The sequence below is a fragment of the Oryx dammah genome, unplaced genomic scaffold, assembly GCF_014754425.2.
Source record: "Oryx dammah isolate SB20612 unplaced genomic scaffold, SCBI_Odam_1.1 HiC_scaffold_22, whole genome shotgun sequence".
NCBI classification, from domain to species: domain Eukaryota; kingdom Metazoa; phylum Chordata; class Mammalia; order Artiodactyla; family Bovidae; genus Oryx; species Oryx dammah.
The window spans coordinates 16,221,347-16,238,486 of record NW_024070206.1 but is presented as its reverse complement, the minus strand read 5'-3'; the positions used below and the strand labels follow the sequence as shown (position 1 = coordinate 16,238,486).

The 17,140-nt window shown below is 40.5% G+C and overlaps 1 protein-coding gene and 1 pseudogene across 2 annotated transcripts in view; one reads left to right on the top strand and one right to left on the bottom strand.

Annotated features, from left to right (window-relative positions):
* The window catches only part of EPG5 (ectopic P-granules autophagy protein 5 homolog), a 129,632-nt gene that overhangs the window by 18,538 nt on the left and 93,954 nt on the right, over positions 1-17,140 (bottom strand). The window contains exons 32-39 of one of the 2 annotated variants that reach the window (XM_040264562.1): positions 16,591-16,739; positions 15,827-16,028; positions 14,365-14,437; positions 13,290-13,393; positions 5,936-6,111; positions 3,609-3,794; positions 2,909-3,118; positions 2,113-2,257 (exon numbers count right to left, since the gene is read on the bottom strand). In XM_040264562.1, the coding sequence (XP_040120496.1) occupies positions 2,113-2,257; positions 2,909-3,118; positions 3,609-3,794; positions 5,936-6,111; positions 13,290-13,393; positions 14,365-14,437; positions 15,827-16,028; positions 16,591-16,739 (1,245 nt within the window). The remainder of the gene's footprint in view (positions 1-2,112; positions 2,258-2,908; positions 3,119-3,608; positions 3,795-5,935; positions 6,112-13,289; positions 13,394-14,364; positions 14,438-15,826; positions 16,029-16,590; positions 16,740-17,140) is intronic. The other variant, XM_040264563.1, reaches the window with a different exon arrangement.
* On the top strand, positions 10,419-12,363 carry LOC120880801 (annotated as a pseudogene).

Here is a 17,140-nt window from a genome sequence, read left to right as displayed (position 1 = left end):
AATAATGCTTTTTTCTTATTTATGTATGTATGTATTTTTCATGCAAATTCAGGGTGGGAAAACACACTGGAGATCATTTGGCTTTGTAACACTTTCTGCCTTACAGTCCTACCTATCTCATATTGATACAGCAATATCAGCTTCCTATTTTAATCTGCCTAATATGATTGCCTTGTAGAAATCTTTTTATATCCTATGATTTAGATATACTTATGAATAGCTTAAAACTAGATATTGTTGATTATTAATACAATCTGACAATCTCTGTCTTTTAACTTGAGCATCTGTCCATCTATATTTACTAATATATATTAAATTTTATCTTTTATTTCAGTTATTTTTCTCACCTTTTCCATCTTTCTTTTTTTAAAAATTTTATTTATTTTTAATTGGAGTAAAACTGCTCTACAGTGTTGCATTGGTTTCTGCCATAAAACAACATGAATCAGCCGTAAGTATACATATATCCCTTTCCTCTTGGGCCTCCCTCCCACACCCACCCCATCCCACTCCTCTAGGTTGTCACAGAGCACTGGGCAGGCTCCTTGTGTTACACAGTAGCTTCCCACCAGCTATCTATTTTATACATGGTAGTTTTTATACGTCAGTAGTACTCTCTCAATTTGTCCCACCCTCTCCTTTCCCCACTGTGTCCAAAACACTGTTCTCTACATGCTTCTTGCCTTCATTGGATTGAACATATTTTGGTCAATCCTTTTTATCTCTTTCTACTGACTCAGAAATTACATATTTTATTTGTTTCTTTTGGTGAACTGCTTAGAATTTTTATCATTCATATTCTATCAAGACACACATTTAACCAATTTCTTGACTCCCTCAAACAGTATTAAAACCTTAGAATGCTTTTAACTCAGCTCCCTTCCTAACTTATATCTATTTGTGGTCATATAATTTAATTCTAGCTTTTGCTTTTTAAATCCCTAAATGATTAACTGCAGGTTTATATCAGCAGTTTAGTTTATATCTACCCATATTTCATTACTTTCTCTGCTTATTTTCCTTCTTGAAATTCAAGCCTTTCGCTTGTGACCACTCCACTTTCACCTAAGAACATGCTCTATTTAATACTTCCTTTAGTGATGTCCACTGGGACAAACACTCTCAGGTTTCACGGAAAACACCTTTATTTCATCCTTCTCCTTGAAAGCTGGCTGCTCTTGTTTTACCACCCAGGTTGCCAGTCGTCTCCTCACAGCACATCTCCTCACCGTCTTACCGGTTCCACTGATGCCACCGAGAAGCCAGCTGTCCGTGTAAATGTTTTTCTTTTTTCACTGGTGCTTCTGCAGTCTCACTACAGTATGTACAGGTGTTCTATTTACCTTGCTTGGGATTTGCTGGGTTTAACGAACCTGAGGACTGCCGCCTTCCTTTCTCAGAGCAGGTTCATTACTAACTCATCCTTACCCTGAGGATGCTGTCCTGTGTAGTTCTACGTGGGAGCTCCTTTCAAGGCTCCCAGCCTAGGCAGGGCCTGGGCTTTATAGCCTCCCCTAATCCAAAGAAGGTCAGTAAAAGCCTGCAAGCTAAAAGGCAGCCTCAGCACATCATCTATTTTCATGGGCTCCTCCTTTCACTTACTTTCTGACTTTTCAGATTTTCTGCCAACTTGTCAATATGTTTAATTTTTGGTTTCTTAAAAATATTTTATTTATCCAGCATTCTAAGCTATTTTTAGCAGGAGAGGCAGTCAGAATGTCCAGTTTACCAAACTGCTGGGAGTATAAGTTCTCATATAAAGTTTCCTTACAAGCCTACAGGTGATTCTGAAGTGCCCTCCAAGTTCAGAGCTAAACATCCAGGAAGGCTGCTCACTGGGCAGTCTCTGGTATCTCATCATCATGGTGACTTGCCTAACTCAGCCCTCGGTCCACTTAACCTCACGGCAGCACCGGACAGTGTCTACCCCTCCCTCAAGTCCTTACAATTCAGGCCTCCCCCCCGCCCACGCTGAGATGACAAGTGTCCAGGCATCAGCTTCTCTGCAAACAGAAGAACAGTGTCCTGACCATCATCCTGATCTCAAAATGTCTTAAACACAGCAGGAAATCATTTACTGAGTGAATACATGACTTCTCCACAGTCACTTACCAGGTGGGTTAAAAACAATGATCTCATCCAAGAGCTTAGACATTTCCTGTTCAAGGACTGCTAAGGTGACTTTTCCATTTTGTTCCAGGGAGCTGAGGAACTGCACCATCTGATGAGTGAAGGCTCGGCATTTTGGAACTGCATCCTGACAATAAGAAACAATCGTTCTGTTAGCTGACTATTCCCTGGGAGCACAGCACTGCACTGACTGCCTCAACAGGGAGTGGAGAGGACAGAGCAGGGAGCCACGTGAGGACAGGCATGTCTAAGGGCCCTGTGCGGGGGAACAGAAGTCTTTCGTAACACCCAGACTAGAACCCACATTCTCCCAAATCCCGGTAGCAGTTTTTACTGCATTGATAACATTAACCACACACTAAGTACTTGCCAGGAACTTTTCCAAAAAATCTTCAGAACACATTAAACGCAAGGTATTATTTTCAGTTCAGGTGAGAAAGCCAAGAATGACAGTGAGTTGGGGATATGAGCCTGTCAGACCTTAAACTCATGTTCATTATTTGCTGCCATTCTGTTGCCAATGACACTCAGATCAGCAAACCAATAGCCACTGCTGTCCCTTAATCCTTTTCACCTCTCGTTAGCATGTGGCACTGCTACCAGGTAAAGGCTTCCTAGACGAAATAAGTGAAACTAAAAGACCCAAGAAGCCAAAATGATATATACATCCCTCAGCTTTTTCTACTGAGCCATCGTAGGGTTCAAGACAGTCCTCAGCAGCACTAACGCGACCAGCCCTGAAGAACACTCTGCCTTCCACAGCACGCACTTAACTTACAAGATGTTTCTGGCTGTCAGTAGGAACAGAAAGGCCTGCAGACACTTTCAAGAGCTTCACGATTAATTCAGCAGAAGATTCCTTTGCCAGGATGATAGATGGCTGGTAATGGCTGCTGAAATAACCCAGCACACTCTGATATGACACAACGTCCACAAGATGCCACGACAGTGAGCTTGTCTGTCCAAGCAGAGTAAGTAGAGGAGAATCCTGAAAATGAACAGACACATTCCTTTAGTTCCAGCGCTCCCATCTTTCCAGAAATATGTCTTCTCTGAGTCTATGGAGTGACCACTAACATTGTGTATTATGAGCATAGAAGAGTTAAGACATCAAATAAGGTTCTGCTCAAGGCAGAAGTACTCATGAAAGTAATAACTGAAGTCTTGGCAAAATACATTAATGTTAAGACTTCTAAGTATTCAGAATCCAGTTTTCAAAGAAACTCTATGATCTTGTGGCAGAACAGCAATTAATGATATGTAAAATGAAACTGATTTTAATACTATAACTTGGTGTGGTTCCCTTAGACTATGAACTGTCTGAGAAAACCAGGCAGCTAGTTGAAGGCACATCCCATAGGCCATGCATCTATTCAAACCGAAAGAGGCACTGGGGACACGGAAAAGCAGCTTCTTCATACAGAGCGAGGATCTAAGGAACTCGCCAAGTCTTGATCACAGGCTCTGTAAAAACTTACTGTTTGGTTCACCAATTGATCTTCCTTTGCCAACAAAATCACCATGAAAAGGAGGCAGACAACCATGCCCCGGGTCTCTGGGCGGGGACTGGGACTCCAGGCATCAGACAGCACGCCGACCCAGTTGACTTCACAGAGAACAGACCCCAAAAACAAGAAGCAGCTCTTGGGGCTTCCTCGCTCCACCTAAAAGGAAACAATGCTTTTAGCTATCTATGTATCTCGAAAATGTATATACATCAATGTTTACTAAATTATATCTTTAAACTAAACTTTCTCCCCAGATTATAAAAATTATTTATAACTCTATCCCCTATTCCAGAGATTTAGACTAATATTTATTTTTCCTCCCAGGTTCAATGTGTGGAACATCTTTCAGCTTGTTTGGAGTTCATTTATTCCACTAAGTCTTAACAGGAGAGGAATGATCTTTGCTAGCTCCAGGTAGGGTGACAAACCTCTGCCTCAGTTAGTCACCAGTGCTCAAGAGAGCCTACCACAGTCCTCAGATGTGCTGGCAAGACCAAGGTGATGTATCTACTAGCCACTGCTGCCCAAAGCTAAACATGCACCAGAACCACCTGGAGGACTTGTCTGGGGATGGGGAGGGGGTGGGTGTATCCACAGAATTCTTAATGTCCTATATCTGGAGTTAACAAGTTCCCAGGTGGTACTGATGTTGCTGGTCCTGGGACCATACCTCAAGACTATTATATTAGCATATGTAATTTTCATATGGCCTTTTTAGTACAATGTTACATTATAAGTACATCTCTGTATCATCAGTCTTCATAATTTTTGATGACTCCATAATGTTTAATTAAGTCCTATTTAAACTATATTAGGGATAGAGGGGCAAATGTATTATAAAGTATTACTATATAATCAATATCAAAGTTATCTCTTATGAGTCCATTTCAAGCCTGTTTAAAATAAAATATGTCTAGTTATAAATTTTTCCTTTTTTTAAAATAAGATTTAAAAGCTCAACTCCATTTGTAATCACAGTCAATGGAATCTGATGATGATTCACGTCTTCCAGTTACTACCATAATTATATCATGCTATTTACTCTTTCTCCCTTTTGGAAAATGATTTTTCATCCTCCTTTATAATCTATTCTCTATCTTGACCCTCAACCCCCTCAAAACTGTATTCTACTATGCCACCAGACTCATGGAACTAAAAGGTTCCCAGCTTCTGGGCAGGGCAGTCTTCTATCCTTAGACTAAAGCTACTAGAGATACAAAGTCTATAGCAATCCTTTATGGACCATTCTATTTAATCTGTCATATAGCTAATGCTGCCCTCTTAAACGCTCTCTTACAGCTCTTTGAACAAAGGTTCAATTCCATATTCATAGTAATGATGAATATTTATGTAATACCTGTCTCGTATCCTAAACCTAGCTATAAAATCATTTTTAACCTTGTATTTTACTAAGACAGCTGTCCTCAGCTTTCCTTAGAGCTCAGCTACAGAGGTATGGCTGACAACTGGAACACTAAAAGACCGCATTAGATTTTACTCAGTGTCATAAATAACTATGGGTCTGCAATAATTAAAGCACTTAAAGTGTCTCAATAATAAATGTGATATTAGGTTAACAATGAACACAAATGAACTGATGACTATGAACAAATAAACTGAAATGATCATAAAAAGCTAAGACGAGATTAAAGACTTTTTAAAAACAGAAACTTAACAACAGCAACAAAAATGCCCGACTGGTATGTGACACTACTGTGCCTATTTTCTGTACCTATTGCTTCTACTCCAAAAACTCCCACACATTTATGGGGACTTTTTCCAAGCCATTCCAGGTCTTTATATGCCTATGATGCATTATTGGCTGCTATAGTAACACTTTTGTCACCTATAAGCTAATTATCCCTTACACAACTACTTAAAGAAACTAATGCTTAAGTATCGATTTACATTTTGCTTCAATAGAAATTTAACAATGAAAAGTTTTAATGATACTCTCATAGAAAAACATCCATACATGCATACATAGAAACAGCAAGACTGAGCGTGACGAAGTCATCACACTATGTACTGCCCTGACAATATCACGAATATCAAGGGGATGACTGCTGTATTACAGACAAAATCTTTCTGGGAGCTTTAAAAATGGTCCTGTAAATGCTGTCTTACTAACACAGTAAAATGACATCCATAGGATGCTGCTTTACATAAACACCATCCAGGCGATTAAGAATGCGAGCAGGGTCCACACCGGCACACACAGCAACTGGGCCGAAGACCCAGAGTGAACAGGCTGCTCCCAAGACTCCAGGCTGTGGCATGGAAAGTAAAGGGCTTACCTTGAAGAAGGCCTCCATGAGCATCTGGTCAGGATGCAAGTCCCGCCACGGAAGTTTCTGGTAGGCACTGTGAAAAGCATACAGAATGAACTCTGGCATTTTGGGCGCTGTACATGCTTCACAGTAATGCATCAGGTGCAACCGAAGGGCTCCTTCATCACCAGGCAAGAGCTTATCTAAAATTGAAAAAGAAAATACAGCTGAATACCTTTGAGTTTATCTTTAAAACAAACAAAAAACTAACACAAACCACGAATTTGAACTAAAAGTCTAAAACCTAATGTTCTCAATAATTACCCAGTTTCAAAGATTTTCACCTGCCAGGGAAAAACTGATGGCAGAGTAATAATGAAGAATGGTAATTTACTTACTTGGGTAACTGGAAGGAGAAGCTGGTATGTGGGAGATAGCAGAGGTGAGCAGTTTTTCCCTAAAACCTCTAAATATACGACTTTTTAACTCAAATATACCTCCACAAGCCCAACCAACTTTAGGCATCCCTTTAGTCTGTTGCTCTTAGCCATGGATTCAGTCTCATGCAACTGATCCATTCATTGGGCACCTTGGAGAAATCTAATGTACCTTGGAGAAATCTAATGTTCCTCAAAAGGAAATATTCCAATAACTAAATCTCAACCCTCGGGGCAATAAAACTAGACTGTTAACCATCATTCTAGCAAGTCACTTGAAAATGAATCTCACACTCTTCTGTGACCCGATCACTCAGTATTAACCTCACAAGTATCAATTACTTTAGTGCCTTCAACAGCTAGCGGCAAGGTAAGGGGCATTTCGCCTAGAACAAATTTTTTCAGACTTTCTGGTTCTTTGCACAGGAATGGAATTTAGTCAAAGAAGAGAGAGTTACACACAATGAGAGCAGTTTCTCAACACTGACTGATGGAAGTTTCTCAACACTGACTTGTGAAAAATGACCAATGAGCATCAACACACGTCACCAGTTGACTTATCACTAACATTCCCCTGCCCTCAGCCCTAGTCCTTATGAAACAGTAACATATGTTTTTAACAATCCTTTACAACAGAGGTGAAGGGCAGCATTTGTTTAAATATGGACAGAAAAAAAAAGATAGTTTTGTTTAAATAAGGATGGATATGTAGGAGAAGATGTCTAGGAGGTAATCTCTTAGGACCAGATGAGCTTCTCTAGTCCCAGCCCAGATGCAAGTAAGTTCTGTGACCTCAGATGAATTCTTTTTGATTTTCAGGTCCTCATTTTTCTAATCAATAAAAGCAGAGAGCTGAATCAGACAATCTCACTAAAAGGCTATACTTTAATAATTCTTCATCTTGTTATGCACAGTTCTTCTGATTCCTCTCTCTGAAGTGAGCTGCCCTACAGCCATACCACCCTGAACGCGCCCAATCTTGTCTGAACTGAGCTACCAGTTCTTAATGTTAGCCAAGTACTTTCTTATTTCTAGGCCACTTTTTGATTTTCTATACACAAACCTGTGACAGTGTTTGCCCCTTTATACTAAGAAACTAAATAAATAGCTTCTGTGACAATAGTTTTATGCTCAAATATTTGTCGCACTACAAATATATCCTGGATGGTAATAAGCAGCTAGAAGTCTGTCTTTCCAAAAAACAAAAAAGAGTACTATTAGGATTTCATGTTACTCACTGAACCAATATTTATCAAGTGGACAGTGAGAATACAGCAATATCCTAATCTTAGGGGAATGAAAAGAAGAATGTTTCTATGCCTAGAGTTTATATCATAACTAGGGAGGCATGAAGGAAAGAGAGATAAGATATATAAAGGTCAATCAAAAATACTGGATGAGGTACATCTAGAGAATGGAGTATTACTCAGCACTAAAAAGAAGAAAGCTCTCAAGTCATGAAAACCTAAGTGCACATTACTAAGCAAAAGAAGTCCATCTGGAAAGCAACGCTATGAATGATCCTAACTTCATGACATTCTGGAAAAGCTAAAACTATGGAGAAAGTAAAAGAAATCAGTGGCCTCCGAGGCTAGTAGGGAAGGAAGGGTGACTAGGAGAGGACAGGATATTTAGGGCAGTGAAAATACTCTGTAGGATACTGTAATGCTGGATACACATCATTATACGTTTATCCAAACCCACAGAATGAACACCACCCAGCATGAGTCCTGTGGACGTTGGACTTTGGGTGATAACGTGTCAGTGCAGGTTCATCAACAATAACAAATGTACCATTTGGATGGGGGACGGAGATAGTCGGGGAGCTGGAGGGGAGACTATGCACTCAGAGCGGGGCGCAAAGGGCAGATGCAAACTGTGCTTTCCACTCAGTTATGCTGGGAACCTAAAGCTACACTAAACAACAGGCTATTTATATATAGATATGTATTATTAGATAACAAATTTTATATATAACACATATTACTGCTATATATATTAACATATGTATTATTGCCATATTATATACATACTACTATAATACATAATCTATCTGATGTTATTATATATAAAATACTGGATGCACGTGTGTGTGCATGAATGTTCAGTTGGGCCCAACTCTTTGCCAACCCATGGACTGTAGCCCACCAGGCTCCTCTGTTCATGGGATTTTCCTTGCAAGAACACTGGAGTGGGTTGCCATTTCCTTCTCCAAAATACTGGATGGCATATTGCTAACTCCAGGACCCAGTGCCACATAAACACACAGTGGCCATGGAGGTGCACCACTCAGATCTCCCTTCAAACAGAACTTGCCACAGATCAGGCTACAGCACTTCAGCACCTGGGTCAAGGCCATCCTCCTCCCTTGAAGCCCTCAGCCAACAGCTGAGCACTGACCTGGGTGCTTCCGCCAAGGGTGGGCTCCTCAATAAAGAATCACAGCACTCCAACGCCCCATCTGGCTGGCCAAAACTTTCTCAGATCTGCCCTGCAGACTGAGACTCTGCCTTCCTACTCTCCTTTCATGGGTGTTATACCTGCACCAGAGGTGAAGGCTTTGCTTGTCTACCTCTATTCCTCTCCCTCTTATTTTCACAGGCATTACCTCCAACACCTCTTAGCATTCTGGCTCCATCATGGTGTCTGCTTCCCACAGATTTCAACTGTAACAATGTACTACAAAGACTTAGAAACAGGAGAGAAATGTACCCACTTAAACAGATATGCAGGAAAATACAAAGGGCCTGAGGCTTCACCCAGGTAGTAGAATCAGCATAAGCAAAAAAGTGGCAGTGGGAAGGTCCAAGGACGTTTAGGGGAACAATGAGTAGAGCCATATGGTTGAATGGATGCCTCCAAAAAGCCCATCCCGTAATACTGAAGTGCTCTGGGTCAGACACATTTGAATGCTGAGCTAAAACATTATTACACTTCAAAGTTTTTGAATAAGAATATAGTAGCATAGAAACAGAATTTTAGGAGAATCAGTTTAGCAGGATAGACCCTGACAAATGAGCAGGAACAGAAATGAGAGGCAACAGAGAGCTACCGCAAGAATCTGGATTGGGTGGACTAACAGCCTCAGAAGACTCCTGATACAAAACGTTTAGATATACTGAGTAAACACAACATTCTGATAAAGCATAGCTACATACATTCAGTGGAAGAAAAGAGGTCAGAAGCAGAAAGACAAGGAAAACCGAGCATCAGATCGATGCTAAAGGCAGCACAGGATGAGATGGTGAGACAGCATCACCGACTCAATGGACATGAATTTGAGCAAACTCCAGGAGAGAGTGAAGGATAGAGAAGTCTGACGGGCTGCACAGTCCATGGGGTCCTAAAGAGTCGGACATGACTTAGTGACTAAACAACAAAAGCCTCAGTTGCCCTGGGGCTGTTTATGTGGGGTTTTCAACCTCACAAGGAAACAGAAAACAAGATCTACGGACTACACCCTCACTGAAAGGGCAGATAAGGGTGGAGGGGAATGGATCTTCTCCACCTTAGCTCAGAATGGGAGTCAGGGAGCCAAGAAAGCTGATTGTGATAACTGAGTTTGGGGGTTGATTTCATGTATCTGTACAGCATGAAAAGCAAGGAGAACAAACCACTCAATCCTATAGGAAATCAACCCTGAATATTCATTGGAAGGACTGATGCTGAAGATGAATTTCCAATACTTTGGCCACTTGATACAAAGAGCTGACTCGCTGAAAAAGACCATGATGATGGGAAAGATTGAGGGCAAAAGGAGAAGGGGGCAGCAGAAGTTAAACAGCATCACTGACTCAATGGACCTGAACTTGAGCAAACTCTAGGAGACAGTGGAGGACAGAGAAGCCTAGTGTGTTGCAGGCCAAGGGGCTGTCAGGGGTAGGACATGACTTAACAACTGAAGAACAACAACACAGTGTGAGAAACCCCAAAGCAAGGAATTACACAGAGCCAGCTGGCAACAAAGCGAAAAAGGCTAAGAAACAGGGCCTTCTGAGCTTGATGTGAATTTTCTAATCCCAAAAGTGATCCTAAATCCAAAAAGGCAAAAAAGAAAGAGGAGCCATCTCAAGATGACATTATTTCTCCTAAAACCAAAAGTTACAAAAAAACTAAAGGAGCCCTATGAAAAGACAGTTGTTTCTCCTAAAACCAAAAAAGTTATAAAAAATGAGGAGCCTTCTAAGGAAGAATTGGGTGCACCTAAGCCCAAAAAGATGAGGAAAGAAAAAGAAATAAATGGAAAAACTGGAGAGAAAAGCCCCAACCTGAAGAATGGATTCCCTGATTCTGGACCTGACTCTGACTCCAAGAAAGCTGCCAGTGAAGAAAATAATAGTGAGTTAAGAGCAGGAAATGACTGTGGAGCAAAGAAGGAGCTTTCTCTAATTTTCCCATATCCAAAGAAACGATTAAACTTCTCAAAGCCCGTAGGGTGACCTTCCTGTTTCCTATACAAGCAAAGATGTTTCACCCGGTCTATAGTGGGAAAGAGTTGATCGCACAGGCGTGGACAGGAACTGGGAAGACATTCTCCTTTGCTATGCCTTTGGTTGAGAAACTTCAGGGAGAACTGCAAGATGAGAAGGGAGGCTGTGCCCCTCAAGTACTGGTTCTTGCACCCACAAGGAAGTTGGCAAGTCAAGTAAGCAGAGACTTCAGTGACATCACAAAAAATCTGGCAGTGGCTTGCTTTTATGGTGGAACTCCCTATGGAGGACAAATTGAATGAATATGGAATGGGATCAATATCCTGGTTGGGACACTAGGTCATATCAAAGACCACCTGCAGAATGGCAAGCTAGACCCCACCAAACTTAAGCATGTTGTCCTGGATGAAGTTGACCAGATGTTGGACATGGGCTTTGCTGATCAAGTGTAAGAGATTCTACATGTAGCAATAAGAAAGATTCAGAAGACAAGCCCCAACATTGCTTTTTTCGGCAACCTGCCCTTGGTGGGTGTATAAGTTGCTAAGAAATACATGAAATCTACATAGGAACAAGTGGACCTGATGGGTAAAAAGACACAGAAAACAGCAGTAACTGTATAGTATCTGGCTATCAAGTGCCACTGGACTCACAGGGCAGCAGTTACTGGGATGTGATCCAAGTGTACAGTGGTTATCAAGGGAAACTAACATATACTGTGAAACAAAGAAAGAAACCCAGGAGTTGAAACAGAATGTGGCCGTAAGGCAGGATGTCCAGTCTTTACATGGAGACTTCCACAGAAGCAAAGGGAAATCACCTGAAAAGGTTTCAGAAACGGTGATTTTAGAGTTTTGGTTGCAACCAGTGTTGCTGCATGTGGGTCAGAGATCCCCGAGGCTGATCTGGTGGTTCAAAGTTCTCCACCAAAGGATATACAGTCCTGCATTCATTGTTCCAGGTGAACAGGTAGAGCTGGAGGATGGGGGTTCGCATCTGCTTTTATCAGCACAAGGAAGAATACCAGTTAGCCCAAGTGGAGCAAAAAGCAAGAATTGAACTTAAGCAAATAGGTGTTCCTTTTGCAACAGATAATAAAGGCTTCCAGCAAAGATGCCATCAGGCTCATGGACTCTGTGTCTCCCACTGCGCTTGATCACTTCAAGCAGTCAGCCAAGAAGCTGAGTGAGGAGAAGGGAAAAACGGAAGCCCTGGCAGCAGCCCTGGCCCACATTTCTGGTGCCCCGTTGGCAGACCAAGCGCTCCATGATCAACTCAGATGTGGACTTTGTGACCGTGATCCTGCAGTGCTCCACTGAAATGCCAAACATTAGTTATGCTTGGAAAGAACTTAAAGAGCAACTGGGTAAGGATACTGATTCCAAAGTGAAGAGAAATGGTCTTTCTCAAAGGAAGGCAGGGTGTTTGCTTTGATATCCCCACTGCATCAATAACAGAAGCACAGGAAAAATGGCATGATTCTCAGCACTGGCAGCTTTCTGTGGCCACAGAGCAACCAGGGCTAGAAGAACCAGGGGAAGGAGATGGCAATTTCCAGGGATAGTGGGATGGCAACCAAAGTGTCAGGGGACAGTGGGAAAGAAGTAGAAGCTTCAGAGGACAGCAGTCAGGAGGTAGTAACAAAGGTAACAGATTTCAAAAAAAGGCCAGAAGCAAAGCAGAGTTTTAATAAAGCATTTGAATAGTAATTTGAAGTAGAGGATTTATATGGTAAAAACAGAACTATGCTCAGCAACATGAAACTGAACATTACTTTTCATACAGAGTTAAAAGTTAAAAGCACACTGTATTTTCCTCCTGACCACTTGCCCAATCCCCATCTCTTTAGGAAAGACAAGCTTCATCTAAATTATCTCATCTGATTGATGACTGTCATTTATAACTTTACCATTACTTCTGTCTTGGGTATTCCTTTGGAAAAGGTGTATGTATTCATTACATATTCTAATGTATTGCCTATAAATTATAAGATTAAGTCAAGAATGTATCTGCTGATACTTTATAAGTTGACCTGTCTTTATACTTAGAAATTCCTCTTATTAATAGTATGCTTCCCTGGTGGCTCAGATGGTAAAGAACCCGCCTGCAATGCAGGAGACCCATGTTTAATCCCTGGGTCGGGAAGATTCCCTAGAGAAGGAAACAGCAACCCACTCTGGTCTTATTGACTAGAGAATTCCATGGACAGAGGAGCCTGGCAGGCTACAGTCCATGGGGTCACAGAGTCAGACACGACTGAGTGACTCACACTTTCATTTTTTTCACAACATGGGGGAACACAATTTCAAAACAGAAAGGTCTGTTTTACATAACTGATGACACTCAGCATTACCTTACCAAAACTAAATAATTGTAGGGGTGACCTCTCCTTGTTCAAAGATGATCGCCTACCAAATAAAATAAATGAAGTAGGAAAGCAGAGGCAAAAGATTAACTGAACGACTTAAGGAAAAGGTGAAAACTAACCAGAGGCATAATCCAACATCTTCCTACCTTTAAAACTCTCGTGCAATGAGCCAATGCAGTCAGTGAACAACTGCACAATGCTTGAGGCCACCACAGCATCACTCTCCAACCAGGGGTAATGTCGCTGGCTGCTTTAAATAAGAGAAACATACACTTAGAAAGGAAACACTATGATTAAATTACTGCCCGTCCCAGAATGCATTATGTAGCCCTAAAACACATTTAGATAGCTTTAAAGGCTGTAAATTTCTGGAGGTGAACTGTAGCTTTTAATATCAATAGCATAATTTTATTTACTTTCCTTCCTAACCTTTATTCCAGTGTAATTGTTTCAGAAGTGTGTCATCTAACTAAGTATCAAATTAGCACTTTTTTTACATCCAATTACACCCGTGAACCCATCCCTTGTGGATCTGGGTTACATTTCAAATGCCTCAGAGAACAGTTTTCTCTACCTAAAGCCTGAAAGGGAAAAAAGTCATATAAAAAGATAACCAAAAGTGAACAGAGATGAAGTAACCAAAGGAAAAAAAATTATTTATATGAAAATTCAGTTCTAAATCTGGTTTAGAAAGTTCAATATAAAAAAATAAATTCCATTAGCTCTTCCTGGAAATAAACAAGCAGCCTGCATTATGATAAGCAGTCTCACAGTCACCACAAAATCCTGAAGCTTGCAGACTGTTTAAGGATAGCCCTCTGGGAGAGAGCAATTCCCACCCAATAATCAATGTAGTCCCCCCAAAATAACTGATACTGGGTAAAATCAAGTAAGTCTCATATTTCACAGTGTTACATTTTCAAAACATAATTCAGGAGAACACATTTATTTTTCTGAAATTAAATACTAAACTCATTTAACTTTTTTATTGTGGAAAGCTGGAAACAAGAGCCCAGTTTTGCTTCAAAATCAATAGCTCTGATCAATCAGACTAGCAATTCCACAAACAGAAAATGTATTACCTTCACTTTGTAAATAGCATTTTCTAAATTTAAATGTTGCCCTATATAAAAATCAAATCTGTGAACCGTCAGCTGTACCAAAACATTATCAGAACTTTATAGATTTCAAAGGAATTTGAATATCAGAAAAACTATTTACCTTTCATTGTCTTCTAAAACCAGTATCCATGGCTTAAAGAGCTGGATGATTACTGAATGTAGGGATCTTAGCACTAAAACAAAGCAAAATTTTTAGAGACAAGAAACAGGTCCATCAAATGAAGATGGGCAACAGGCACATGAAAAAATGTTCACCACTGCTAATCATCAGGGAAATGCAAATCAAAATTGCAAAGAGGTATCACCTCACGCCTGTCAGAATGACTATCATCAGACAACACAAACACTTAATGTTGGCGAAGATGTGGAGAAAAGGGAACCCTTTATACACTGTTGGTGGGAACGTAAATTGGTGCAGCTGCTGTATGGAGGTTTCTCAAAAAACTAAAAATACAGCTACCATATGACCAAGCAATGACACTCCGGGGTATTTATCAAAAAAAAAAAAGATACCATGCATCACAAAGTTCCCAGCAGCAATCACTTAAAAATGCCAAGATATGGAAGGAATCCGGGTGTCCATCAACAGAAGAGTGGATAAAGGAGACGTGGTATCTACATCTGGTACATGTACACATGTACACACGACGGAATACTACTAGGCTATAAAAGGCATGAAATTCCCTTTGCAGCAGCATGGATGGACTTGGAGGGCATTATACTGAAAGACAGATCCTGTATCACATATGTGGAGTCTAAAAACTACAACTAGTGACTGTAACAAAAAAGAAGCTGACTCACAGATATAAGAACAAACTAGTGGTTCCCAGCGGGAGAAGGAAGGTGGAAGGGGCAATGTAAGAGTAGGGGATTAAGTGGTACAAACCAGCAGGTATAAAATAAGCTACAAGGTTATACTGTATAACAGGAAACAGAGCCAACATTTTATAATAACTATTAAATGGAGAATAATCTTTAAAAAGTATGAATATTCTATACCTGCTACTTATATAATATTGTACATCAACTATACATCAATTAAGAAAAAAAAGAAACAAAGTTGACCTTTTATCAGTATAACTGGTAACTAGAAAATCTACTTATTATCTGTATACTTAAAAACCTATGGTGATACAGAAAAAACATGTTTAATATAACTAAGCACGTTTCAGTTTTCATTTGCTGCAATAAAATTTTTTTAATTGGAGAAGTTTTATTATAATACAATGTCACAGATAATTTTATAACACACATTTTTTAAAAATAAAAACTTAAATACTCTTAATGAGGTAAATAATAGGAAGAGAGAATTGGAGACTGAAACCTATATCTTTGTATTTCACCTTACAAAGTGAGGGTGAAGCAAGCACCCACTATGTAAGTGAACACAGGTATGACACACATATGGGTTCACACTTGTACTGTGAATTTCCTATTTTTTCTTCGTAACACTCAGATACATAGATTTATCATGAAGATTTAAATATTTTAGTGTCTATTCAAGTCTCTCCGGATGGAAGATCAAAACACCTAAGCTCTATGTTGCTCTAAAGGCATATTACCTGTTTTGCTGCTGGCAGATGGGTCTTGGGCCAAGCAGGCCATTTCTGACTCAAGCAGCCTTTTTACAAGATAGCCCAAAAATGTCTTCATGTCTGCCATGTAAGGACTCCATTTTGAGAATAAACCAAAACTTTTAAAGTCCAATGTGGATAACCGAAGCTTATAAAAAAAGTTTGACAGCCACTGTATAGTCTCCATTACCTGGAAAAAAATGACCAATTTTTAAAACTCTGCTTTCAATAGAATACTACGGTAGGCTGAGACAAAGAGCTTTGACTCTGTAATCAAATTACAAAGGTATATAGCATATGAAAAGTAAATCAACAGATTTCAAACTCCTTTTCAAAAGCAAAGGAAACATTTTTTCATATAAATTCATATGAACTCACATCATGTAAAACTGATGAAGCCGACAGCTCTGGGGGACAATTGCGTGAAACCTACTCAAAGCAGCCAGTGAAGCAGGAGGCTGAAGGTGGGAGGGGGAGATACAAACGGGCTGGGCCTGGGCTATCCGGGAACCGTGGAGCAAGAATCAGACTGAGGCACGAGAGAAAGGCGATCCAGGCACAGCGGGGTGGAGACGGGCAGGGGACAGGGGAAAACAGGAGATGACGGACAAAGGAAAGCACAGGGCTCTTAGAGATTAAAAGATACATTTTTAGATATAAATTTTAAATGTGTTCCAGTTGTTTTTAAAAAAAATCAAAGGAAATGAAAAAGAAACACATACAGAAACTTTATACAGGCAAGAGCTACACACCTGCTTGTCGGACAAGAGAACATCAGGAGAACTTTGAAGCACCGTGCTCTCCACAGAAGCTGCCCCCTGCTGGCAGCCTGGGGTGCAGCAGCCCAGGGCTCTCAGGGTGGCTTTCCAGCACTCGGGGCTCAGCAGCTGTTCAGCAGAGCCTTACAGGGTGTGGACAGAGGACAGCAAGTCAGCATCTTTCACAAACTAAATTTTCAACGTGAATCGAAGAACACATGTACTTCACGAATGAATGAGCATCAAGTAAAAATCCAAAACACATTCATAAAGGTTTGTGGTAAAGACACTGAAGTTAAGAGAACCTACTGATCCCAAGTCTCCAGAAGAGGAAGGAGCGGTGTCCTCTTAAGCAAATGATGTGTCCACAAGCAACATAAAGGAGGACTTGGGGGAAAGGACCACTTACTTGCTGCTCCTCTCCTCTGGCCCAAACAGCACAGGCGCAAAGAAGTCCATCAGAAGGGTCCTTGGAACAAGCAACTGGCTATTGAAAAGGTTATTTTGTAACATTTTGTCTAACTTTTTACTTGTTTTAAGCTTT